Source organism: Mycteria americana, chromosome 6 (genome assembly GCF_035582795.1).
Source record: "Mycteria americana isolate JAX WOST 10 ecotype Jacksonville Zoo and Gardens chromosome 6, USCA_MyAme_1.0, whole genome shotgun sequence".
Taxonomy (NCBI): Eukaryota; Metazoa; Chordata; class Aves; order Ciconiiformes; family Ciconiidae; genus Mycteria; species Mycteria americana.
Window position 1 is genome coordinate 3272146 of NC_134370.1, and position 25642 is coordinate 3297787.

At 43.1% G+C, this 25642-nt stretch overlaps 1 protein-coding gene across 1 annotated transcript; it reads right to left on the minus strand.

The window, feature by feature from the left end:
• Positions 1–2075: 2075 nt before the first annotated feature.
• NPS (neuropeptide S) lies at positions 2076–11483 on the minus strand (the record flags this gene model as incomplete). Its single annotated transcript, XM_075504230.1, has 3 exons — positions 2076–2519; positions 4849–4930; positions 11395–11483. Coding segments are annotated over 3 exons (381 nt in total), but the record flags the coding sequence as incomplete, so codon positions are not given.
• Positions 11484–25642: the final 14159 nt, after the last annotated feature.

Below are 25642 nucleotides of genomic sequence, written 5' to 3' on the forward strand. Positions count from 1 at the left end.
ATCATAAATAATGGGCTTTCTCCTGTAGCCAAAAAGCTATTTTTCTTGCAGCCCATACTTTCAAAAAAAAGGGGATGAAGGTCTGTGCAAGCAGGGTACCAGCTCTCCATCCCTTCTGAACATACCCTGCTCAAAGGCAATTGCCAGCTCACTGAACGAGTTGGTCATATACCTGCACAATAAATGAAAAGGAAGAGGCTGATTTTCAAAGCTACACGGATAGCTCTGTTGGCTGACAGACAACCTTGTTTATCATAGGTTACCAAGGCAGCAATGTATTTGATTATGTAGAAAAAAGTTAACTAAAATGGATGTGAAAGCCCAAGACGAAGATAAATCTGGACTTGTTTTGGGTTTTTTTCTTCCCTGAAAAAATAAGTTGGGTGGTGATATGAGCTGTAAGGAGCGGGCCAGGGCCACTCCAGGCAGCTGCACTGAGACAGAACACCTCCACCTCACCGAATGCGGACGTGCACAGACGCAGAATACACACATTATTGCCTGCACAAGGGCATCATTAAATCCATGTTACTTTTTTCCTTAAGCGCTGTTGGGACCCCGCACTCAGGACCTGTGCTTAGCAGGTCAATACCTCTTGGCAGCACTTACCTGCACGCTCAGCAGTCACCGGCCAGGAGTCATTCCTAGCCCTTCAGTTTTACATGGCCAAAGGCATTAAAATGCTGCTTCTTGGGCAGTTCTGGACAGAGCTGGAGAGTGAGTTTTAGAAAATTGCATTTGCAGGACATCTGCCGTGGCTGAAATCACAGCAGCCAAGAATGAAACGGGGCGAATGCCCTGCTGCAGTGAAACTCCTGCGTGCCACCGCGTTTGCTGGCCTGGGCTTCCTCCCATCCAGACATTACATGAGTCAGAGTGCATGAGAATAATAATTACCTAGCATTTCCTTACACGTTATTAAAGGTCTCTAGGTGTCACTTGACTAAGAGCTGCAAGAGCTAAGCAACCTAGACACCAACAGTACCCAAAAGGAGCGTAAGTGTTGAAGCAGCTTTAAAAAATACGATGCTTTAAACATTTCAGCGTGGACAAATGCGGACAGGAGTGTGTTTGATCTCCTCGAATCGGCCAGAAATTAGCCAGCTGCACTCCAGAAACCCAGTATCCCACTAGCACAGCTCCCTGCTCGAGTCACTTTTCTCCAAGGGTGCAAGACAGAGGAATGGGCATCATGGAGGGGATGATGCCGACCAGCCTTATTCTCGGTTTAATGATGATCTCCTGGGTTATGATATTGAATAGGGAAATATTAGAAAGCATCCATATACTGATTTATTATTATCTTAGCTTTGAATTCAAAATGCATTGCATGGACACTGTGCAACATTTTCAAGGCAACGTCACAGCTTGTTACACTGCGTTTGGGGGAAACAGCCACAAGGTAAAATGCACACATATGTACCTCAGCAGATGACCTTTCCTACACACCACATTTACATATTTTCAGACCAAATGACTTTTTTTTTTTTTACAGGAAATTGAAAGAAACCTCGTTGTTAATTACTGCGCCACAACTGTAGCAGACGAGCAGAAACTGCATTTGGCACATTCCATCAGATGCGTGTTGCCTACCTAAGTCAATTAATTGAGGCAAAGGGAGCTGCGCCGATACCCTGTCTTAGAGTGATTTCCCAGGACTCTTCTGGAAATGAAATGACACCTCTCAAGAGATTATTTCCTGCTAAAGTCATTTTAAATAACTATATTAAAAAGAAACTAGAAGTTACAAGTAGGGCCTGATTCTGCCTTTCACCAGTGGCCCTTCATATCTTTGGAAATCTGACATGAAATGGAGTTTAAACCTGTATTAAAATTGCCAGAGCGGTTGTCTTCAAGTGAATGTGATTTGGGCCAGGAAAGTACAGGCTTGCCTTGCCTTGCCGGTGGGTTTGCCTCTACAGCAGAGAGGAGGGATGTCAGGAATAATACCGTCAGTCCTCCCGACAGGCTGCATGCACACATCTATTCAAAGCAGAGCGCTATTTCTGTATTAATCAAGAGCAAGCTGATTAAATCTGTAGCTTTACAAAGAAGGGGAATTAACCGAATGAAAACATTCATTTCGATACAAAACTTTATGATACTGTAACTTTGGAAACAAAGCCCTTTCTGAGCAATTCCATCTGCTCCACTTGGCTTGTGCTCTTTGAAATGAACAGCTGTTTACATGATGAAGACACGGGTACATTTGTCTCTGTTGGGTTTATCATAGAAAAGCATTAAAATGATTTTAAGCGCAAAGTTAAACATCAGATGCTAAAACGGAGAGTGTGGTTTTGCACATTTGTTTATGACTTTGCTCTTCGAAAGGAAGTTTTTTTAATTCCTGATCCAACACCGTTGCGAAAGGACCTTTTATTGAAAGCCACCTCCAGGTAAGGCTTTAAAAAAGCCAGTTCTTCATTCCTGCCCACCTTGGCTAAGCAGTTATTCAGCAGGACGAGGCAGTAGTCAGATTTTCCATACAGCTGGCAATTCAAATAAAAAGGATTGCTGCTCTGAAGATAAAAAAAAAAAAAGAAGAAAAAGACAGAGATAAGAAAAGGTAAAATTATGGATTTGTGTATTCGCCAGGACTTGTTCAGTATAAAAAGCAAAGCAGAAACACAAAAACAATTTATGCTTAGAATGACAAGGATGAACTGTTATTTGCTAAGGATTCGTCATATTCAAAATCAGATTTTTTCATAGCTTTCTAGAAAGCTTAACTGTGGCATTTCTGGTATAAAATACTGATACTGTTACAATTACGTTTACGGTATGAAATGAATTGTTTTCGGTGATGCTGACCAGCTGTGACATGTAACACGGTTTCCCTAGAGTAGCATGCATGTTTATTGCTGTAAAATGAGAGTTTTTTCAGTTAACAATGAAACAGCATCTTGTTATCACTTGTGTGAAGTCATGTAGTTTAAATGACAGATAAGAGAAAATGAAAATACCTGTAAAGCAGAAATTTGGTGGAGGAAGCTTTCTAGTAGTTATGACTAGTTATGGTAGTAGTTATGACTAAGTTTAATAATGACAAAATAGTAATGGGAATTTTAAAAAGTCTGGATTAAAATCCATATAGGTTTGTGTGCACGTTCCTTTTCCTTGCACTTTGCAGTCTAAAAATGTAAACTACATAAAAAAGTTTTACAAGTTGAAATAGCATTTAAATTAACATTGAATTTAAAAGGAAACATTTCCTGGCATGACTATAGTTGTTCTGTGCATCCTTCATCACATCATGATTTACCAGCTTGCTGATTATCTCTCTAAAAGAAATCCTCTGCCATCATTTCTAAAGCTGGCTCCGTTGCATTTCTGCTTGGGAAGTGGTTGCACGCAAAGCCACGGGCTCAACGCCTGCCTCCACCGGAACGGACGGTAAAATTGCCATTAGCTTCCCTAAGATTAGTTTTAATTCAGTATGCTATTGCTTTTATTAATACTGTTCAGTACGTAACATTTTTTTCTGGTTGTGCGTAGAAAAGGTAGGTTAACGATTCTTTCTGCAAGCAAGAGCATGCACCGAGTCTGAGGGAGCGGAGCAGGCGCGCAGCTCACTGACCACGCAGCCCTCTTTTGCCACTGACGGGGGGGGTTCCCTAGGCTGAAGTTCTCCTTAACAAGAAGAAATACTTTCTGCAGGAAACACAGACAGAGAGAAACTCCCCTTTGAATTTGTAGCTGCTATCTCACAACCTATACAGGGACTTACACTGCTGAATAAATGACTGGTATTTTGACATGCAAGATATTCATTGAAATAATTCAAAATCATTTTACCTATTATATCATTGCCATAAAGAGAGCCATTAAGAAATGTGGATAGTCAGATCAAGCTGTGTCTAAACTGTCCGTGATCAGAAATGAAAGATGATTCAGCATTTACAGAAGTAAAACATACAGAGGAACGGGGTGATGGATAGATTAAGGCTAACGGGAACTTCACATCAATAAAATAAACAGCTGCACGAGTAGCCACCATTTCTGCTAGTGACAGATCACCTTAATGAAAAGATAATGATGCAAATCACATCAGAGGAAACAAAGAAATCTGAACCATGGCTCCAAGAGCTGATTTTACAGCAGTAGAGAAACAGGGAGTCTAAAGAAGACTTTGTCCAAACCAGGAAAATTGAACATCATTAGAAATAAAATATCTCATTCCACGTTGGCAAAGTCCTAAACAGTGTACGCATGGTTTGACCAGCAATCTGTCATTCAGATGTCGAGATCAGAAACTGAAAGGATATTAGCATTATTTAAGTAACCTCTTCACTTTGGTTTTATAGGCTGTTCTACTTTCTTTCATAGTTCAATCAAATTTGTACTACTGATTCTATGCAATAATTTTCCATAACTTTATATAAGAATTTCTCCTTTACCTACACACTAACAGTGACAAATAAATTTACTGGTTTATAAACTAGCTAGCAATAAGTGAAATTAATACATACATCTTATTGTACCTATTAGATATAGACAAGGAATTTAGATGAAATGGAGAGGAGATGATTGATGTCTTTCTCTTTTCCATACAATATTTCAACTTCAGCAAAAGCTCCCCACATGCTACATTAAATATGCAATAGATTTCTCACATGATTATTTTAGAGGCTTGCATATTTTATTAGTAACTAAAGCAAAAATTGAGCTATACTCCAGGAAAATTAGGTAATAATATTTAACCGATAGCTTTAATACAAGAAACTTCTTTCATTTTATAAAAAACAACTACAACAAAGAAACAAGCAAACAAAAAAAAAATTTAAATAAAATAGCTACTTAAAAGAAATGAAGCATCTGGTCTTCAAGTAAGTAGGGAGCATGACTTACCATGGAAGGGACAAGTGGGTAACCCGAGCACACAAATGTCACTGAGATCCAAAGAATGAAAACAAAGCTTAACCTGCATAGACTTCAAAGAAAAACTGAGATCAGTTAAAATTTAAAACAAAAATCAAGCAGAAGTACCTGCATACACATGAACACACAAACGGTATATTTTCTCCATATACAAAGTAATCTGCAGTGTCTTTACCTGATCATTTTTTACTCAGGAGTGTATATGTATGTACATGCAGTTATACTACCAAAATTCCTCACATATCCTTTCAGTTCTTTCTTAGATGACCATTTTATACCAGAGTTCAGGAGTGGAAATGTCATCAAAGCTGATTTTATTATGACTAATTGGTCCTTGTTTGGCCTTTTCTTCTTGTTAAATGGGAAAATGGCAAGAGCGCACATTCAGCTGCCATTATGAAACTACCAATTGATTTCATTTAAAGTCTTCCATTAAAATGTCTCTCAAGTGGGTTTACTGTTAAGTCTGTATCATCATAGCAAATAGGGCCAAAGGTCTAAAGATTTCAAAAAACATATTTCAAGAACTTTTTACCACTTCCAATACATCATATTAAGACCTTGTAAAGCCTGGCTGCAAGGGAAAAACAGTAAAAGTGCCCTTTAAGTACAAAGTTCCTCAAAGAATCTTATTCTACTCAGAGCAGCTACAATACACAGAACAATATGTAACAATATATATAGCTTTTTCTTTTTCTTCCCCCTCCCTTTTTTTTTTACACGCTTAGTTTTGAGTTTGCACCCAATTTCTAAGTGTTTTTCTTAGAACTTAAGTTCTTTGGACATTAATTTCTTCTCTTGCGTGCAGACATATCTTAGCCTATGTTAAGTTTCTTCAAAAATCTTCTGTAGGATTAATAAATTCTGTTAATCTCCATCAATGCAGCAAATGTTTCGTGTCTAAGAGCATCATTTGTTACTGCAACAAATTTAATTGCGCAACATTAATTTAATTGTGCGACATTTTAGGGGATCCTGTGGTTTATTTATACAAAGTACTGTAAAAGCAGTAAGAGTCCCACCAAGTCTGTTAATGTTAGACTACACAGGCTGAAAAACATTAAATTCGCTTTTTTTTTCTTAGAATGAGAACGCTAAGGATCTTTTTTTGACAGTCACCCAGTGTTAGACATGCACACCAGTGACTCAGCCGCCTCAAATGTTGCATTTCCTTCAGTGTTTACACTGAAAAATCAATGTACAAGGACTCCAGCAGGGAATTCTGTGTGAGTCTTTGGGGATACATGAGCTGTTATACGTTACGGCAACGTTAACTGCAACTTTTCAGTCTCCTGATGTAGATGCACTTAATTCCAGAAGGTAGAAAGCAGTGAGGCCTTCAGATAAGGCCAGAAGAAATACAGTGGCATGTAGGAGTTTTTAACACTTTTTATAGAATAATTCATAATTTGATCTCAGATTGTGGTTGAATATTTTTTCATCATCACTGTACATGCCGGTGCTGATCATGTCAGTGGTTGATATAATCCAATGAGTCTTAAATTACTTTTAAAAAGTACGTGTTTGTAGTTGCTGGTAAAGTACTTCAGGATTCTTCAGGACCAACAGGACTATAGAAATATAAGATGAAATTAGCCTCATTTAAACACCACAGTAAGCAATCCACTTATAAAAACCGTCAAGAGAACATTTGACTATTTGCATATTCAGTATGTGTCCTCTTATTCAAAGAGAAAATCCTTTCGTTTGAATTGAACATCCCGTTCCGACTCGTACAGGACCTCCAACTCCAACCGATAAGCGGATTAGCCCGTGTTTCTGCTGCAATGAAAAGTACGTCGGGTTGGATTCTGCTTGAGCAAAGTTTAGCGTCAGCTTTTGTTGTATCTGCATTTAGGTTAACTCAATTTTAATACAAAAGTAACCTTCACACAACATTATTTGTGGAAGATGAGGGACAAGAAAAGCCTTGTGATTAAGTTCAGGATTTCTGCGTTCAGTGTGGAGCTTGTACCTTAGACTCTCCGGGTAACCTTTGGTGCATTATTGACTTAGTTTTTTTAAATCATGAGTTGTTTGAGTCCCTGGTGACCTCCCGTTGTGCCTGGTCAGTTCCTCCTACGCTTACCGTTATCACATCCCTTTAAAAGAGCGGATTTGGCCACATTTCTAGCTCATAAGCTTTGGCCATCAGAGGTGCTCAGAGCCTTTCTCTGTAGGCACCTTCAGCATAAGCAAGTGGTGAGAGAACAACCAAGCGAGGCCACCAAGCAGCTCCCAGGGGACACCAAGGAGATGGCCATGCGGGCCCGGACAGGAGGAAGCTTTGTGGAGCCTGGAGCAAAGCAGCAGCTTACAGAAACTTCGAACAACATAGGAAGACAGCTCTTGCGTGACTTTCTAAGGAAGGACAAAAAGACGATCAAATACACTCATTAAGGATGTCTCACGCAGCGGGTGGGAAAGGGAAAGAGGCTCATATGGCAGCAAATCTCGCAAACGCTTTGCAAAACCAGTCGCGTCTGGTCTGAACATTGGGAAAAAAATAATGGTTAACCTGAGGATTTGCATGTATTTCATTCATGCTCGTATTATAAATGCTGACAGTAAGATCTTTCTTGGCAAAATTCTTTAGCCCGCTTTCTGTTTCCAATTCTGCCTAAAAGTCACCTGTGAGAGACTGCAGTCCTTAGGACCTGACTCGAAGAGGAGACAGGCAAGTAATGTCTGGGTTTTCCCCCACAAAATCCAAGAGCAGATGCCACCTTTTCAAAGGCTTTGCCCAGCTGAGCAACCACAAACCGCTTTCACACGAGGCAGATGCAGATCGCAGTTAGGCAAGCATGAGTTACGGAGACATCACCAGCCCGGAACTGGGCGCACGGCGTTTGTCCACCTCTGAGACCCGCACAAGTGGTGTTATCTGAACGGAGTGAAGATTCAAGCTCTCGCATTTGCTTCTCACTTCTTTGAGTTTATTTTTTTCTAGCGATTCAGGATGCAATCTAACACACCACAACTGTGATTTGTATGCATAAAGCGTATGTGGAGATTTAGATACATTCAAGATATTCCCACTTCAGGTTTGGATGAATCAGGTTTAACAGAACAAGTGGCAATTGACATTTCTGTCTTCTACTCTGTCTGCAGAGCACCCAGTCTGAGGCCTTGCTCCCAGGTAAGGTTCACTGGCAGGTATCATAGGTCATAGGAATCATTAAGAACCATAATAAAAATTCCCAGCATCCATAAAATTTGCATTTTATGAGAATAAATTAGCAGCAGTATCTTCCACTTCCCTGCAAAGCCAACATCACCTCTTCCCTCCTGCTTGCTTTGTTAAAGGGATAGTGTATTGCACCTCGCTGCTGCTCTCGTTTGGTTCCCCACGAAAAACATATGAAACACAACACAAAGCTTGCTGATAAGCCTATCGAGCCTTGCAACTTAATGAGGTTAATAGGCCTATAAGTTTAAGAATATGATATCCCCCCCCCCCCCCATCACAGTACTAAATCTAAAGCGTTTAAACTGGCATTGTGTGCCTTTGCTAAGGGATCAAAATAATGACAATGAAAGCATACACCAAAGACTATCTGCATGGTCCATTGGTATAACCCCATAGCAGGTCAGTGGTCTGGATAAAGGCAAGGTGCTAAATCTTGTTGTTCCCCTCGAGGATGTTCCCAGTGAAACCTCAGCATGGCTTTTTTTTGAGACAGCTGCCTGGATATTTTGCTCCGAGCTCAAAGTTTTTCTTGCTTTCAAGAACATCAAGAAACCAAAGAGCCAGGGTGGTTTGCTTTGAGATCATAGCAAGGTGCAAAATGGAAATTAATCATACTCACAGCCTACAAATCTGTTTCTGACTCAGTGATAATAGAAAATCCCAGCAAGACACAAAGACAGAAGAAAAACAGAAGTCAGAAAGCAGGTTTATTCCTTTGGTCGTGACTGCTGTGTTCTCACTACCAGCAAGGGGATGCAGCCAACCCCTTCGCTTGCACCACTGAAATCTCATCTACAGAGGCACAAAGGAGCTAAAAAGTTGCTGTAGGTGCACGCTTGACTACTTCTGTGCATTTCCCTGCCATGATGGTTTCTAATCCCCTTACACTTGGTTATGATCCAGAAGAGGCACGTCCCTGGCTGACAGCGTAAGGGGTTATAAGGCCAAATGGGGCGGCTGGGGGGAAGCACAGCTCTTGCCTCCCCTCCTGCCCTCGGACGTTCGACCGGGCAGTGACGGACCATCCCCGACCGCTCCGCGAGCACGCGGCACTCATGCCTGCGGGCTGGAGCCCGTCCTCTGTGTTATTTACTTTGCTCCTGTGCCGCCAAGGTGTTTGCACAGAAGGGCTCTCCGTGGAGGATGCAATAGTCTCATCAAAGGTCAGGTGCATATTTTGCAAGTCCACCGAGGCTCGCGTTGGCTGCTGTGGATAAACAGCTCTGCGTTCCTGTTTCAACTTCAGAAGTTCTCCAGAAGGAGAGACACATTTACTGAATTTCATTTTGCTTGCTAACGCTGCCGCCCGCAGAGCGAAGTCCTGCGAGTGATACACTGCTCGAGCTCCTTGCAGACGGGGACAGCTCCTACACGCAGCCGTGGCACGGCAGCCCTCGCTTAAAAGACACACGGCTCCTTTTGTAAAACCTGATTTTCAATGCAATTCCACCCAGACATCATTCCCCTCTAAGCCTGTGTTAGCAACGGTTAAGGCTCCAGCGATGCACCTTCTGACGCACGGGTTTGATCTACGAGGAGAAAAAAGAAAATCAAAAAGGCATTAAAGCAAGAAGCAGCACTGCCATGCCTGCCTCCCACTCCGTAATGGCATTTTGGTCGGCTTGCTTAGCCTGGACAGCTACTCAGCAGCTAGGAGGTGTGCAGAAAGCAGGCGGTGTTAGGCTCTATAAGGAACAGGGTGTCAGATTTGTGGACCTACAGATAACGTGAACCTTGGGGTCCGGGTTGCTGCCCAATTTCGAAGCACTTCTGCATCGTCGGAGCTGTGCACGTCACTGTCACAGCAAAGGGGATAAAGCTGCAGTCTGATCCCCCATGCCAGAAGTAGAAATTAACATTAAAATCACGTTTTCGATCCTACCTCAGACAGGAATTGTCGGCTGCGTCATAGTCACCATCCTCAGGATTTTAAAGTCTAAATCATCATCTATAATTATATATTCTCTTTCCTGGTTACAGTCAACGTACGCAGAGAGGATGTGGGCAGAGACAGCATGAGTTTCCTTATCCAGGTCTGCCAGTCCCACCCGCCGGCATAGGGCAGAGCTGCTGGGTGCGTCAGGTTGTGGAGTGATGTAAAACCTGAGTCTGTGACACCAAACATCCCCGCAGACCGCAGCGCACGGCACCTTGCAGGCCCTCTGCCAACCGCACAAATGTCCACGCGACTTCTGCTGACGCTACCGTGTTCCTGCTACATTCCACGGGAAATGACAGGAATAATGCTTTTGCCAAAAACATATTTAAACATGGCAGAAAACCGTTCCGATTTATAGATGGTCTTGCATTTTGGTCAGGTTCTTTAGCATGCCTTCAGAAAAACAATCTGCATGAAGTACAACATGAAAAACAAGCTCTCATTATTCTCTATGCACCAGCACCAAATGTTAAAGTCATTTGATAATTTATCTGGGGGGGGGGGAGCAGAGCAGACAAAACTTGCTCAACCCATTACGGGGAGACTCAGCAACTGAAAAGTGGCGGTAATCAACATTTTTGCTATGCTTATTTGTGCATGCCAAGATAATTTATGCATTCAGAAATCTCTCAAATAGATCCTACAGGAAGTTGCTGCCTAAGAAAAGATGTCAGTGCGGAGCTAAAAAGACACCTGTCAAAGCTGAAACCCAGTTTCTGTTCAGATGCAACAAAGATCTCGATGATCTGAGAAAGTCTGAATAGTTGCTGAAGTAGAAGCAAGAAAGAGAAAAGAGCCTAGATAGACAAGAAAAGGCAAAGTTTTTTGAGGAGAGCGAGGAGAAAAGGATGTAGGAAAGTCTGATGTGACTTAAGAAGAAGAGATCAAACTTTAAAGGGATCAAACTTTAAAGGAGTCAAGGAAAGCTAACATAAACAGTATAAATAGTAGGGAATAAGGAGAAGGAGTTGGGTGGCTTTGAAGGGCATAATTTTTTATATATGTTATTGCACTGTATCTCAGGGTTCTCCAGTGGATAAGGCTAAGAAAGACAAGGAAAATGTATCTGATATTTTTTATCATGCTAGGATGCCAACAGAATATTCTGGCTCAAGCAAGCTTGCATATTTTCGTCCTCAGAATCTCAGTACAAAACCATTTTTTCTGCTCTCTAGGTCCTTGAGATGTCATACCAACAAGCACTATGTCATTTGGGAATGGAAAAAAAGGAGCGACGTAGGGCAAAAGTTGGTCACGGTAGCACAGCTAACCCAATGAAACAGTTACGGTTGGGAGGCAAAAAGTGGGACACAAACCTGCGGACCTGTAGTAACTGCAAGGTCAGTGAGGGACACGGAGGATGCCAAATGCTCATCAGGACACTCACCACCTACAGACTGGGCAGAAAGGGGTGAATTGCTCACACCTGAGCAGGTTTTTGTGTAATCTGGAGTGACCTTCAGGGTGGAAAACAGGTCAGCTGGATGCCAAACATCTGTCAAGGGTCTCGTTTCATCTTCAAACAGGCCGGGTCTGATCAGCTGGGAGAGAAGCAAAGTTACCTCGTGCTTGGCACAGAATTATGAGAAAATATCCAAATCACAACTCAGGGGTGGCTCATTTCCTTCTGAACAGGCAACATTTGCGAGGGAGAAATCTCAGCTGTTCCAGAGATTAGCTCTTGGCATTTCTGGAGAAGGGTAAGATGCCAGTTTAAATTTGTGACATGAGACCTAAAGTACCTTTAGGAAATAAGTGGCTACATCTGGAACAGCAGTCATCATTTGTAGGAGGTGAGAGGACACACCTTTTCTCTCCAAAATACAGAGCGTTTTCCATCTGTTCTTCATGCTCTTTTAACTCACTGCTATTTTCTTTCTACTCGTCTGTGCCACTTAAACAAACAAGGATATTGCAGCCTTTTTAAAGGAGCCATCCTCCTCTGCAAAAGCCTTTTGATAGGAAGGGTCTTCTCCGTAATGACCTGCTAAAGAGAAAACAAATAGGCACTGAACCCTAGAGCAAGCTTCACATTGTGAATACAGCCGTGCTTTCAAATTTGCTGGTAGGAAGATAAAATCAAACCACGAGTCTGCCTTGCTCCACAGAGGTGATGCCCAGGCATCGGGTACCGCTCCGTACCTTTGGTGCTCCATGAGCGACGGCAAGGAGCTTCACTACCTTGCAACATGCCAGCCCTGGATCGTTACTTGGCGACTGTCGTTGCTTATAAAGGCCCTCAAGCAGGAGAGAGGTGATGTTGCTGTCATACAGTTCGGTGCCCAAGCTGCCATGCCTTTTGTCTGAACATAAGCTACCGAGGAGCCCGATTTCCCCTCGTGTTCTCCTCCTCTTATAAAAGGCTTCATCCAAAAATATCACATGCCAAAAGACAGAAGAAGTTTTGGTTTTCTCACTGAAAACCTGTTGCAGCTGACTGGATTTTTCTTGCTCTGTGTGAGCATTTCTTCATACCTCATTACGTTTTGTGTGTGATATAACTCCTCCAGAAGTTATATCTGCCTCCCTTATTCTTCTATCACTTGCATTAATATCGAATTTACAAACCTCATCTCTCTCCCTGTCTCCACCTTGTGAATTCCCCTTTTAGCATCAGGGTCTTCAGGGTTTTTTTCCGGTCTGTACCCCTCCCCACAGCTGCTAACTTCAGAGGTAATCAACTGCTACTTCTTAATCAAGAGTACAGATTACTGTGAATAAACACAAAATCCAATATTAGAAAAGCTAATATAACCTCACTCTCCGGGGAATAGGAAAGATCACAGACGCTGAGGATGAGGATTGTTCTCTGCGGACAGGACAGTGGATATTCTCTAGCTACTTACTACAGAGCTTCATTGCTCCGGTCTCACAGGAAAAGTGTTGCGGCCACAGTACATGAAAAGGACCAGCTCTCCATTCAGCTTGACACTGTATTGACTGCCAGAAGCAAACATGCAGTCCACAAAAAACCCTGTGACTCTTTTTTCCTTCCAAAGAGCCTGCCTGCTGACAGCTACTTCTTTCATTTGAGCAGTAAAAGTTCATGCTTTTAAACCCAATTCCCATCACACAAGTACACTGGAAAAATTACATGATGGACTTCAATATTGCACTTTTCAATAAAGACTGAGCGAGTCCCAGCTGTGAAGAGTGAAGATAGACAGGGTATAACTTTCAAAGGGGCTGAGGGCCTCTTCTTAAAAGCAAGAAGCACTGGGAGCTGAAGGACTGGACCGTGCAGCAGCAAGGAGCACACCTGAATTACCACTCCATGGAAGCATCACATGCATCACTCGCCTGGCCCTCAACGCTGAATAACCACATGAGTATGGTGGGACCCAAGCCATCTCCGTGGGGTTTACGGGCGTCAGGACCGTGCCCTGGAGAGAAGGTGATGCGTCGCCTGGTGATGCGTCGCCTGGTGCTGCAGCGAGCTCCATCTCCACCGGCTCAGGGATCTCTGCACAGGGCTCCAGCGCCCGGCGTGGGCCTGCCCTTCCTCATTACTTCATGAGATCCGAGACGCTCCGGACTAGTACGACAAATTATGAATGAGCAATTAAGAAAGCGAAGCTCACGCAGTTCCCAGTCTCTTTACCGCAGCAGGAACAACAAGACCACATTACATATAAGAGATCCCTTGAAACTCAAATAACCTTACAGTTCTCTGCCTTGCCAAATTTCATAATATCAGCGTCACCTAAGCCAACAGGACAGGAGCTAAAAATACTCTGACTCAACTCATTGCAGGCTTCTGATATAAGGGCAGAGTCTCTTAACATGTGCTCTTTGAAAGTGTTGAAGCTTGTGGCCTTAGGGCATGTCTATACCACGGGCATACCAAACCAGCTCGGATACCGGTAACTGTGCATCAGAGACGTGACCAAGAGGCGCAACCCAAAGATTTCCCCTTTCCCTGGAACGATTCACAGTTCAGCCCTACTGCGGCTTCTTGGTGTGCGTCTCAGAGGCAACGTGTGAGCTTTCAGTGCCAAATTACAGACCATGCTCTCAAGCCACATCGAATTGCTTTACAATCCCTGTAGTTCACAAGCTGTAAGCTGGCTATTTGTGTTCCAAATGTCAGAGATGGGAACCGCAGAGCCTGATAACTTTGAATTTCCCAGGGCTATTTTCTAACCTACAGCCTCTCCCAAAGCCCCGCTGACACATTTGAGGTGGCGTAGCATAAATAGGGGCTGGGGATGGATTTTGAAGAAGAGCACACCGCGTTCATGCAGACTTCATGTTCTCTGCTATCCTTCTGAGGTCAGTCCCATTTTCCACAAGAATGAAGGCAGTACAAGAACAAAATGTATTTACTACTTTTTTTTTTTAACTCTGCATAAAGTGATCTTTTGACTCTCCCCTTCCTAACTTTAGCCACGTGGGGTTTTGTCTCTTGTATCGCTAATATTTCTCTTCAGAAAGGGGTAGCTCCTGGTTCGCCTGCCCATCTCCAGACCCTGAGCAGCAACCTATCATCCATCCCTTCATCCCTAGCTGGCAGGTTGTGACCGGGCTACGCATCTGTCCAACCTGAGCAGTCAAATACTCTTTATTGTGGACAATACCAGACCCATGAATGACCTTAACTTCAGGAGGAAATATCCAAAACTCATCCAAACCCTATTTGCTTTTTCATCCCCCCCCAAGGCATGGCAAGGCACGTTTGCGATTGCAGGCTCTCTAGCGTGAAGAGAAGCTGGCCAGGCAAGCCCTGCACCCTGCTGTGGATGAAGATGTTACAGTTGCCTGGGAAACCGCTCCATGGGATCACTAAAATGTATTCTATATGTTTGCCTTCAGATACAAGATTATCACCTTGTCTATGAGCAGTGTCAGGAGAAAATCCTGACACGGGATAAACTTAGATTGTAACCTGCAGAAATCAATTAACTCTTTTATGGTATTAGCTGAAATTTCACAGAGCTAAACCCAATATAAAATGCCTCATTGTCCCACATCAACCAAATCTTCCCTGAAAGCGTAAAGGTGGGTTACACTTTAAGCATCTCGTTCTTCAGCAAAGGACACCGGTTTTAAATCTGCTTGTATATTATCAGCAGTCGAAAGAACTGGCTGAGGTGAGACAAAGGACCCATAATCGTAGGAGACGGGTTTATTCAAGGACTGAGAGTATTTATTTAGATTCAGTACTGGGAAATTTGGATATTTTTTTTCTATTTTAAGAAAGAATGCATTCAATACTTACAGAAGGAGCACTGGTAGCCATCAGGCAGCCACCAACCAGCCACGGATGGATGGTGGGGTAGAGCCTCTGTTTGCACGTTCTCGTAGCAATGAGCAATTCAGGACTTGTGCTTAACCAAGAAGTTAGAGCTCTGCCACGTTCCTTTCCCAAGGTTTTCTCTGGTACCACAATCATGAGATTGCACACAAAACCCCATGGAGCTTGTGGTGAAGAAATTCCAGTAAGAGCTGGCAAATGCTAGTTTGGGGGAAAAGGGGTTTAATAGCAAGCAGGAGGGAGTAAGGAATTAAGGTTAGATGACATTTTATTATAACATAACAAACCAACAAGCCAAAACAGGACTGTGCTGTGTCTAAATGTGGTGGGGGTATGGACCGGTTTTAGAGGAGAAAGAGCAGTAAAGAAGAACAGAATATTGCTCAAAATTTCCTGTTTCTGGCAGCACTTTAAACAAAGAATCCAGTAGAATTTCACTGCTTGCTTACCTTCAATCAAAAAACAACACTGTGCTTTAATTTCTCCTGTGGGTGTAGTCAGCTCTTAAGTTAAAATCCAGGCTTAATATCTTCTACTCATAATTTAGGTCACGGGCTGGGAAGAAACACAGGAAAGAGAGAGAGATTTCAAGCTTTGCAGTAGATGCTAAAACTCCATCCTGTGCTCGAGGCTCCCAGGGCACCAAGTGCACGCGCTCCTCTGCTCTGAGAGAGCCAAGTCTCGCAGCCAAAAAAAGAGAGGCTGAAATCCCGACAGGATTCAAACCCCGAGTTACCAGGCCTTTGCTGGGGTCTGCCTTCAACCCCTGAGGCTGCTCGACCGGCTAAGGTCAGCAAAGGCCTTCTTTCTCGCTTAACTCTGAATGCCTCGTACCCTCTGGGCAGCTTAAAAAGCTGCAGAAGAAGGCGAGGAGCGGAGCTCGGAGCTGCCGGCAGCGCCCAGCGGTGCTCCGCTCCCAGCTCCGCTCCCAGCTCCGCTCCCGTGCAAGGCTCGAAAGGGAGCGACCGGGAATGCTAACGGAACCGTTGGCATGGTGCAGTTCACGTGCCTGGAAAAGGGAAGAGAAAAAGGTGTTTAAACAGCAGATTGCAATCCTACCAGTGTGGGAGCATCTTGGGGTTCTTTTTCCCCAGTCTTTGGCTAGCGTTCCAGTCCTTCACTTAGAAAACACCCTTCCGCTCTTGTCTCTGCTACACAAATTGCAGGGTTCTGTTCAGTATTTCAGCTGTGGTACTGTATATCATTAGAATTACATACACTGTTATCATTCATTGCTGTGTGACTTTCTGCAGTTTATTATGCTCATACTCATATAAACATAATTACATTGCACAAGGCTATAAACTCCACATACTGGAGGATGTAAGTATCTTTCTTCTTGTATTTATTAAATTGTGTTTATACACATTCTTACTAATTTATATTGCATCTTTCTTGTTAAATATAACAGCGAAATATAATTAGGTCTTCCATTCCTAATGCTGATTTTTTTTTTATTGCTAAAATCTACATGCATAAACTGTTGTACATCAGAAAATCACCCGGGGTCTTAGACGAACAGGGCAGTCGTAAGGCAGACCTGTGGCTTTGCTAGGTCACCATCAGGCCTGTGCAGAGATTGTTCTGTCCAGCTAACAGAACATGCTGCTAAAAACACAGCCAGGCCCTTCAAAACTGCACAAACAAAATTAAACTTCCAGGAAATTGCATGCAATTGATTCCTAACATATATTTTAAGTGTAACTGCTGCTACTTTTTTTAGTATTTCAGCTCCGGCTTGATTTGACTGAGGTTTTCACTACGCAACGTTTCAGGAGAAAATGTTAGAAATAATTAGTCACATCAGAGGCAAAGATGCCATACTATTTTAGTTTACATCCGATGATACCGGGGAGAACACAGGATTTTATGTGCCGCATTACCAACCAGCCTCTCTGTATGGTTAAAAAAAGAAAAGAAAAGAAAAGAAAATTCTATTTTGCACATTTTCTTCTGCTTTTAGCATTAATTTTTAGTAAGTTTAGTAAGCGCGGTGCCCGCCTGACAGACCAGTCGGCAGAGGCTGATGAAGCAGCTGCTGGACCTTGCTGCCGGCGTGCTCGACGGCGAACCGCAGGGACGGCTTCCAGGGGTTGGGATGGCAATTCCGACGCCCGTCCTCTGACAGCTCCTTGGCCTCGCAGCAAGGGCTGCCAATAAGGCTGTCAAATTAGCACTTAGAGAGATGGTGTCTTGTGACGTGGACTTCTTCCTTTGGTGAGAAAACTTATTTCAGGCTGGGCATCAAAGAGCCACTATCGACAAGGGCTGGAGAGCTGTATTAGCCACCTGGAGGGAGGCAATCGATATCCAGCAACCAGTGCCTGGAGATATCCAACCTGCTCTAAAAGCTCATTTTAAAAACAAATACAGATTCAAGATACTGCCATGACGCAGGAATGCCCGTGATGTCACCTAACCAACTCTTATATCCTGTGGTTATTTTTTTTTCATCTGTTTAGGCACTCCAAGCAAACCACCTAGCACCACTGGCGACTGCCAAAGCAGCTGCAAGGGGAACCTGCGCTACCTCTGGTCACACTGCAAAATCATTGCACCAGGAGCACAGTCGTAGCCAAGCCCAGCAATTCACTTTTACCTTCTTTTCTCCTGAAGGCAAAAGCTGAAATACCCTGCAAGGGCTCCATGCCACCGGCAGACAAGATCTCACCAGAAAGCTCCGTGAGAATGGTTTTCCAATGCAGAGGAGAAAATCACTGTTTCCCCAGAAGTACCGTATCCCATGTCAAAGAGTAAAAAAAATAAATAAATCACTCTGTGAAGTGGGACAGAAATTCTTTAGTTTCACTATGAAATATTTTGTGATGAAGCTAAGCAAGTAAACCAACTGAATGTCAAGTAACCAGATAAAAGACTTTCACGTATTGTCGGACAAGCCATAGATTTGTTTGGGTTTTTTTTATAATCATGTTTTCTTCTCAGCCTTTCTACAGATAGACTTCCCTACACATTTGTTAGGGAGAGCGATGCAGTGAAACATCAAACAATAATGAAGCAGCAATCTGTGCCGATTCCAGGTGGCCAGGGTTAGCATGTCAAAGACATTAGGAGTTTTTGGAGAGAATTCTGGATGCTGGTTAAAAACCCTAAAAAGTCACAGGTTTCCTTTACATCACATCTGTTGCTCCCCTCTCCTGTTCCGCTCCACGTAGAGCAGAAAAATGCCTGGACTGAAACGTCCTTGGAAAAAAAATTGTGATGCTACTGCCCTGGGGGATGCTGATGGAAAACTCTGTGTGTTCCTTTGTCTGCCTTTGCCCATGGAAAAATCCATCAGCAATTAAGACTTTAGAATTTTATACAATTATTTTATTCTGTGTTAAGTGGAAAATAGGAATCGATATTTGTTGTGCACATCACAGCCCTGTGTTTAGCCCCAAAAAGGATTTAAGTGGGACAGCCAGTGAGACCGTATGTCAACAAACATATGGGCTCTGTATGTTACAGACACATTATGAAGCAGATTATTTTGTGAAGTGGCCGAGAACTTCAAGAATTTTGGGAAATGCCTGAAAACAGTATGCAATTGTAAATGAAGTGCCTAAATTATTTGAGACTGTAATTTCAAACAGGTTTTCTATATTATAGAGTCCTTTGTACTTGCTTCTAAGACTGTGTGATTTGTCTTGCACTCATCATTTATTTTGCGATAGTACATATCTCTTAGCAGGGCCTACATTTATTTTCATAATTAGGATCATTGCAGTGTTTTGTTTATAACATTTGCAGTTTGTTTATAACATTTGCATCTGTTTACCTGAAATTTCTTTGAGCCTGTACAACTACATTTTATACAACGCTGTCCTGCAGTGGCAGAGAACCAGAAAACAGACTCTCGCAAAGACTTCAGCTCACCCGTTTTAACAGTAAGATGTCCTCAGAGAACCAATTTAAACTTATTCCTAGATTAGGTCCCATGAAGGACTCCATTTGTCTGCAGCAAGCAGGTGTTGACCACTCCTACCCACCTCTAACGCAATGCCTCTGACCACGGAAATGGGGATGGACACGTTTTCTGCCGGAGACTTCAGCTAGAAAAGTACGTGTTAAAGTGATTACCTTGGAAAGCACAGTTTTTCAGTTTTCCTCCAGTTTTCTTCTGGAACAGACAGCTTCTGGGACAGGAGTACGGGGTGGGAGCTCATGACTTTTGAGGTGATGTTCAGTTGGCTGCAGGTTCAATGATGATGGAAAATTCTAGGATTTCAGTAGTGGTGGCAGTAATCTGGACTTTCATTGCCGATCAAATAATTTAAGAGAAATCATTACAATGAGAAAGTCAATTAGAAAAAGCATTGACATAGAAAAACATCCTCAGATGAGACGTAAAGGGTACTTTGTCCCAAACTTGGATAAAGCATGTGGCAGTGGCATCCTTTTAAATATTTGCATCAGCTCAGTTTGCATGTCTTTGTGCAGCTTATCATTATCAACAGCCTGAGCACGGGACTGTGCTGAATACACTAATTCCAACAAAAAAGAATACACAAGAATGCCAAAAAAAAAAAAAAAAAAAGTGCAAAAGAATGTCCGTAAAGATAGATTTCAAAATATATCAGTAAGAATAACATCAATTATTTTAGGAAGCGCTGGAAAACGGAGGCATTTCACACAGTGACTGGATGAAATAGCCAAATAGCACAACTACCTGCAATGACAACCATAAAGTGTTCACAACTTCTAATTACTTTGCCGAATGTCTGCTTTCACAACGTGTTTGCAACGAAGTCGGCTATACAAAAACCTGCGATTATACAAAAGTCTGTGGCTGTTTGCAGACACAAAGATGAGACTTCCAGACAGCTTTCCATGAGCTGAGAACTATTGCCAGCTCTTTGCTGTAGTAACAGGAACTTGTCTAGAAGTGTCGAAAGGTCTTTATTGCTGTCTGTAGACATCTCCCAAGTCAATTCACACAGCAAACAAGGAAGAAGTGGAGAAATAACAAGGCAGAGACTGCAACGCAAGATTTCAACCCTCCCAGTATTAAATTCCGAGATGCGGAGAACAATGAGGACAGAAACGATGGAGGAAATAAGCGGGTTTATGGCAGGGGCGTTATCAGGAAAAGCTAATATCTGTTTTGCGTTGCAGTTAACGACCAAGGGCGTATTAGCGTGTGCGAGTGAGTTAAGGCGCAAATGCCCTAAAACCGCCTCGCTGTGGAAATGACGTGGCGGGGGAATGAACCCAGCGGTGCCAGGGCTGGAGCGGTGCCTGCAAAGGGCAGCACCCTGCAGCCCAGGAGGGACGGGGTTTCGCTGCCAGCTGATGGGGTCTTGTCCTGGCGCTGTTGTTTATCGCAATGCAGCTGCATTATCGCAATGCCGCGTGCCTGGGAATCCCAATCAGGTTCGAGGACTGGGCTGCGCTTCGCATTATAAGAAATAAGAAAATGTGTCCCTAGCTGTACCTGATTTTTCTGGAGGACAGCTTAAGCCGTTCCTGTCAGCACACACTCCTGAGAAAGGACCTGTCAAAAAACAGGTGTCCCCAGAAACGGAGCACTGCATGAACATTGATCATAATGATAATTATTTTGCAGTTTGAAGAGGAATGGTTTTAACATCAGACAACTACGGATAATGGTCCTTTTCCTGCCAGCTTTCCCCAAAGGTCACAACAAACCCAACGTAGCTCATGTCTGCGTGACAGGATCTCCCTTCCTGGGAGACATTTCTCAGTAGCAATGAGTGAAATGCCATGGGACGTCGTGAATGAAGACAGAAAAGGAACTAAATCGCACCGAAGAGATAAATCTGCTTCATCCAGATGTCACACAACAAGGAAGAAGCCCAGTCAGTCAAAATTGTGTGGTTGTTTTTATAAATGGGTTTCTGCACCCAGCAAACCTTCCTCTCCTGACGCTTGCATGATAGACCTTCCTCCTCTCCTTCCCTCCCCTGAACGTTCGCAGCCCTCCTCCAAGACAGCTCACCTTTGTGTGCCGAAGCATCTGTGCTTTACAACTCTCCAGTAATTTTTGTCCCAACTGGAAAATGCTTTCCCATAGCTCCCTATTTTATCCAGGGTAGCATTCAGGTCCAAACCCACTAGATTATGGGGTGGAAAACTCCAATTCCTTCTTTTTTTTCATTCTCCTGTTTTCCCTCTGCAATCAGTTGCTCTGCCCGGGCCATCGCCTGCCTTCGTAGCAGCTCCTCGCAAGATGGCACAGGTCTGTCGCTCCGGAGCGGACACGCGGTGCTTCATGGATTATTGAAAGGACAGATGGTCTCGGAGTGAGCTCCACTCCGCTCAGTCCCACCAGCGCTGCCGAGGGTTTTCTCTCGCTGCGGAGGTGCGCCGTGCAGACGCAAAGAGTAATTTCTAAATGTGCTTAGACTGAGTACACCACGTGCCTCCTGACATGGACTCTTTTGCTTCCTCTCGGCCCATGTCTACAGCTCGTTACGGCCGGGTGGTGCCCGCGTGCTCAGAGCCCGGGCCACTCCGGGACCACCGAAGCCGCTTTAATACCTACCATTAGTGTCAAGGTGGTGGAAAAAAAGTGAGGATTTTAGGTGACATCGGTGATGGTTATGAAATGTAACAGTTAAAATGCCCTTTCCCTGCCTCTACCAGAGAATTACAATCACTGGTTTTCAGACGTATCACACAAAAGTGATATTTTTGCAGTACTGGGACAGGTGGATCCGAGACGTGCATGAGCAGTTAATGCATCTGAGCGTACATGTGTGCAAGAACACTCCGAGCCAGATTTTTCTCCGACTGAGGTTAATGTGAAAACCTCCTCTGATTTCAGTCACGTAGAGTTGAAGCACGCAGGTGGTATTTATCCAGCCTATAAATGAGAGATTGCACGAGCGTGTCTTCTGACTGCGTTCAAAATTGCGTGGCAAACTATGTCAGGACCATCCGCTTCCAGGGCTGTGACATTAAAAACAGCGCGAACAATACCAAAAGCAAAATGAAAATAGTTCATATGTACTAACAGCCTGGGAGAGCAAAAACAGTATGAAAAACCTTGAATTTCTACGGGTTTAAGACAGTGGTGGCGACTGCGTATATAACCATTTAGTTTGATTTCCAGAAAGACACGCTTGTTCCTCCTGACCGGGTGTTGAGTAAGAAACATGCATTGGGGACGCAGCCTGAAATGTGACAATCGGTCAGAGCCGCTTCATTGCTTAAACCAGATGATATTTGTTTATATAAAGGTCTAAGTGAAATTTTGTCTCTGCAAGCCGAGTCAAGTGCTACTCAACGGGTTCCTGAGCTCTTGAGTAAGTGGAGCGAGCAGTCCATGTGACACAGACAAATGTGAGGGGCACTGCAGGCAGAGTATAAAACTGATCAAATGGAGTGCAAAATGGAGAAAAGAGAACTAAAATAAATCTTAAGGCTACTATCTGGGCAAAATGTCTCTAAAGGGGAAAGCTTCAAAAATGCTGGGATGCAATACGTACCTCAGGGTGGGACTGTTTAGGGTATGATAACCGCATGATGTTGCCGTTAATATCAAAGCATGCACATGCAACGCCAACGTGCAGGCACAGGTATACATATTTTGGAGGAAATATTTTAGAATTTTCCTACATAGGCTGAAGGTTTCTCAAACGTTCATTGAGCAGTGTGGTGCTCAATGTGGCCTCATTTTCAGTGTGGTCCCAACCAGCGTGGTCTCGTTTTCAGCACTAGACTCATTATTTACGTACGATAAATAAATTCTCTCCGAATCCTTCCTAATAAATAAATAAGTACCCTTGAAAAAAGGCTTATTTTCACGTAGCTAGAGAAAGGCGTTTTGATTGCTTATGGCTTTTTTGAAGTGCTTTAGATCTTCCTTTAAATTTGCTCCTTATGTTCCAGGAGCCAAGATCATTGTCAGGTTTGATGCTGCCTGGTAGGAGAAGGCCATCGAGAAAGCATTTTCAATTTTTTGTATGCAATTTAAGACCCAATCTGAAGATTCAAAATTACTTTAATACTCCTAACTAATCAAGGCATAGTATATACAGGTTAAAATTAAAATAGACCCACACTTCCTAGGAAAGCATGTATCAATGCATACCCTAAAAAGAAGAAGATACTGAAAATAAAAAGCAGAAAGGAAAGAATATGAAGAATAACAGCTACACCCCTTCTCCCAGAACTTGAAAGTCAGAAATTCAGATAAATTGTGAGATATCTAATTGCTATAAGACAAGCGGATCCATTAAAACCACAGATAGGAAACAACAGATGATAACGAAATACAAAAGGTTGACATTATCAACATTCTACTCTCCCAGCTCTTTCTATTAACTACTTTTCTGGTAGTACAACAGGAGGTCTACTTTTTTTATATGAGCTGTTTCAGCGGAGGAGGATCACCGACATTCATCTGCAGCAAAGGGGCTTCCAGAGTGGTGCTCTGCCTGCGCTGGTGATGTTCCCAAACTGGAGTTCTAGTAAATGAAAGCGACAATGTGATTTTTGTAAAAAAATAAATACCTCTTGATACAAATACAATATTTCATGACTTACCTTCTGCTTATTAATTTAAGGACAATTTTTTTCCCCCCAAACTTACTGCAAATCACTGACAGGCCGCTTTTTTTTTTTTTTTTTTAAACGCATTTAATCCAAGCACCAAGAAAAGATGAGAAAATGCTGTGGTGGTCATGGGCATGTGAAGGTCCTATTTTATTCAAGGCAATAGAAAATAGAAATGTTGAGACATAAAAGTCTCTCTTCGATGACAGACTTAGGAAGCATGTGGTAATAGCCAGGTGAAACGATTCAGGGCACACAGCTCATTTATAACCCCTGTCCAAGGCTGTCACGGCGCTGAGAGCCCGGGGCACTGTGGAGACACGCGACGGCGTATCGGCAAATGTCGAATCCATCATCCAGAAAAGAGAGGAGGAAGAGTCAGAGAGGTTCTGCGCAGCTCCGGCTGGGACAAGGAGAAAAAGGTCTTCCTGGGACATTATCTCACCGTGTCGCTTCGTACCAGCCGCGTTTCAGAGGGATGTCAGATACGATCTCGGCAGCAAATGCAGCGGGACTCTTTGTTTCCTCTGGAACGGTGTTCCTAATTGTCAGCCAAGTCCGTTTCACTCTTCGTCAGCTCCGCGCAGGGCAGCGGGGGTTCAGAGGAACTCAACTGCGGTCAAAGTTTCATGGAAATCGAGGTGAAAGGCAGTTTGGTTTCAGGGGAAGCGAGCACAAAAAGTCCTCCTGGAAGATCCGAGCGCGGTTGCCGGGGACTCAAAGTAAGAACATGTCCTTTTTACTCAGCTACTAAGCTATTTTACCAAGCTGTTTAATACGATCCAAAAATGTGCCATTGAAAGCACCTTTCAGGATACAGACTACATTTTTAGTCGCCTGAAACACTGATTTTCAGACCTTGCCCATATGACTTTAATGGAAAAACAGAGCAATATCCATTTATTTTATTTGCGCACACATGTAAATAGCAATCTGCAGACATAGTCTACTGTATCTACACTGTCAGCCCCCATCAGCCCGATACTGCAGCACCCAAAACGCTCCATGCAGGACCTGACTTAATGCCAGGAAGACCCTGCAGCCCCTCACACCTCGCCTGGTGCCACCAGTAACTTTTGCAAGTGATGACCCTGTGGTTCAGATATTTGGAAGTCTTCTTGGCAAATATGACAACAGAGTAAGCTATGATAGAGTTATCCAAGGCTAACGCTTATGAAAGACAGAAAAACAGTATCAAGGAAGAATTTGGGTGGTGAGGGGGTGGAAAGATTGTTAATTTTCCAAGCATATTTACATTCAAAATTAAAATAAATGCAATTCTAGCCGTTATACACTTTGAGACGGGTTTTTTCTTTGCATCTGAAGAATTAAAAAGTGCTCTTACATGCTGTAGGCATAAAAACGCATTTAGTACAGACGCTAAAAGAAAGCGTATCAGTGAACTGCGAAGTGATTATGTTGTACCCTTGGGCGATAAGGCTGTCATAAAATTTCAAAACAAGATGTGAGACTCCAGAACAGTTCTGTTGTTGGGTCACAATATTTGCTTTACAGTCACATTCTCTATTTTCGAGTTATAAATTAAATTGCGACATTTCTAGTATCAATTCATCCACTGTCACTGAAAATATGCACAAAAGCCTGACTAGATTTGGGAAGGAGAGGGGAGGTTGTAACAGCAGAAGGTGTTAGATACAGGTCAAATACAGTCATTGAATAAGGGAAATGGGGGGACATGAGAACTTCTGGCTTTTGCTCAAATCCAGACTTCTTCAACTAATTACACGTTATGGACAAAATCTGAGGTTTTGTCTCTGTGATCCACCTAGACCCCCATGGAAGCCTAGGGGTATTGATTAATAAAGCCATTTTAGGCACAGGAGGTGCACTAGAGGGAGGT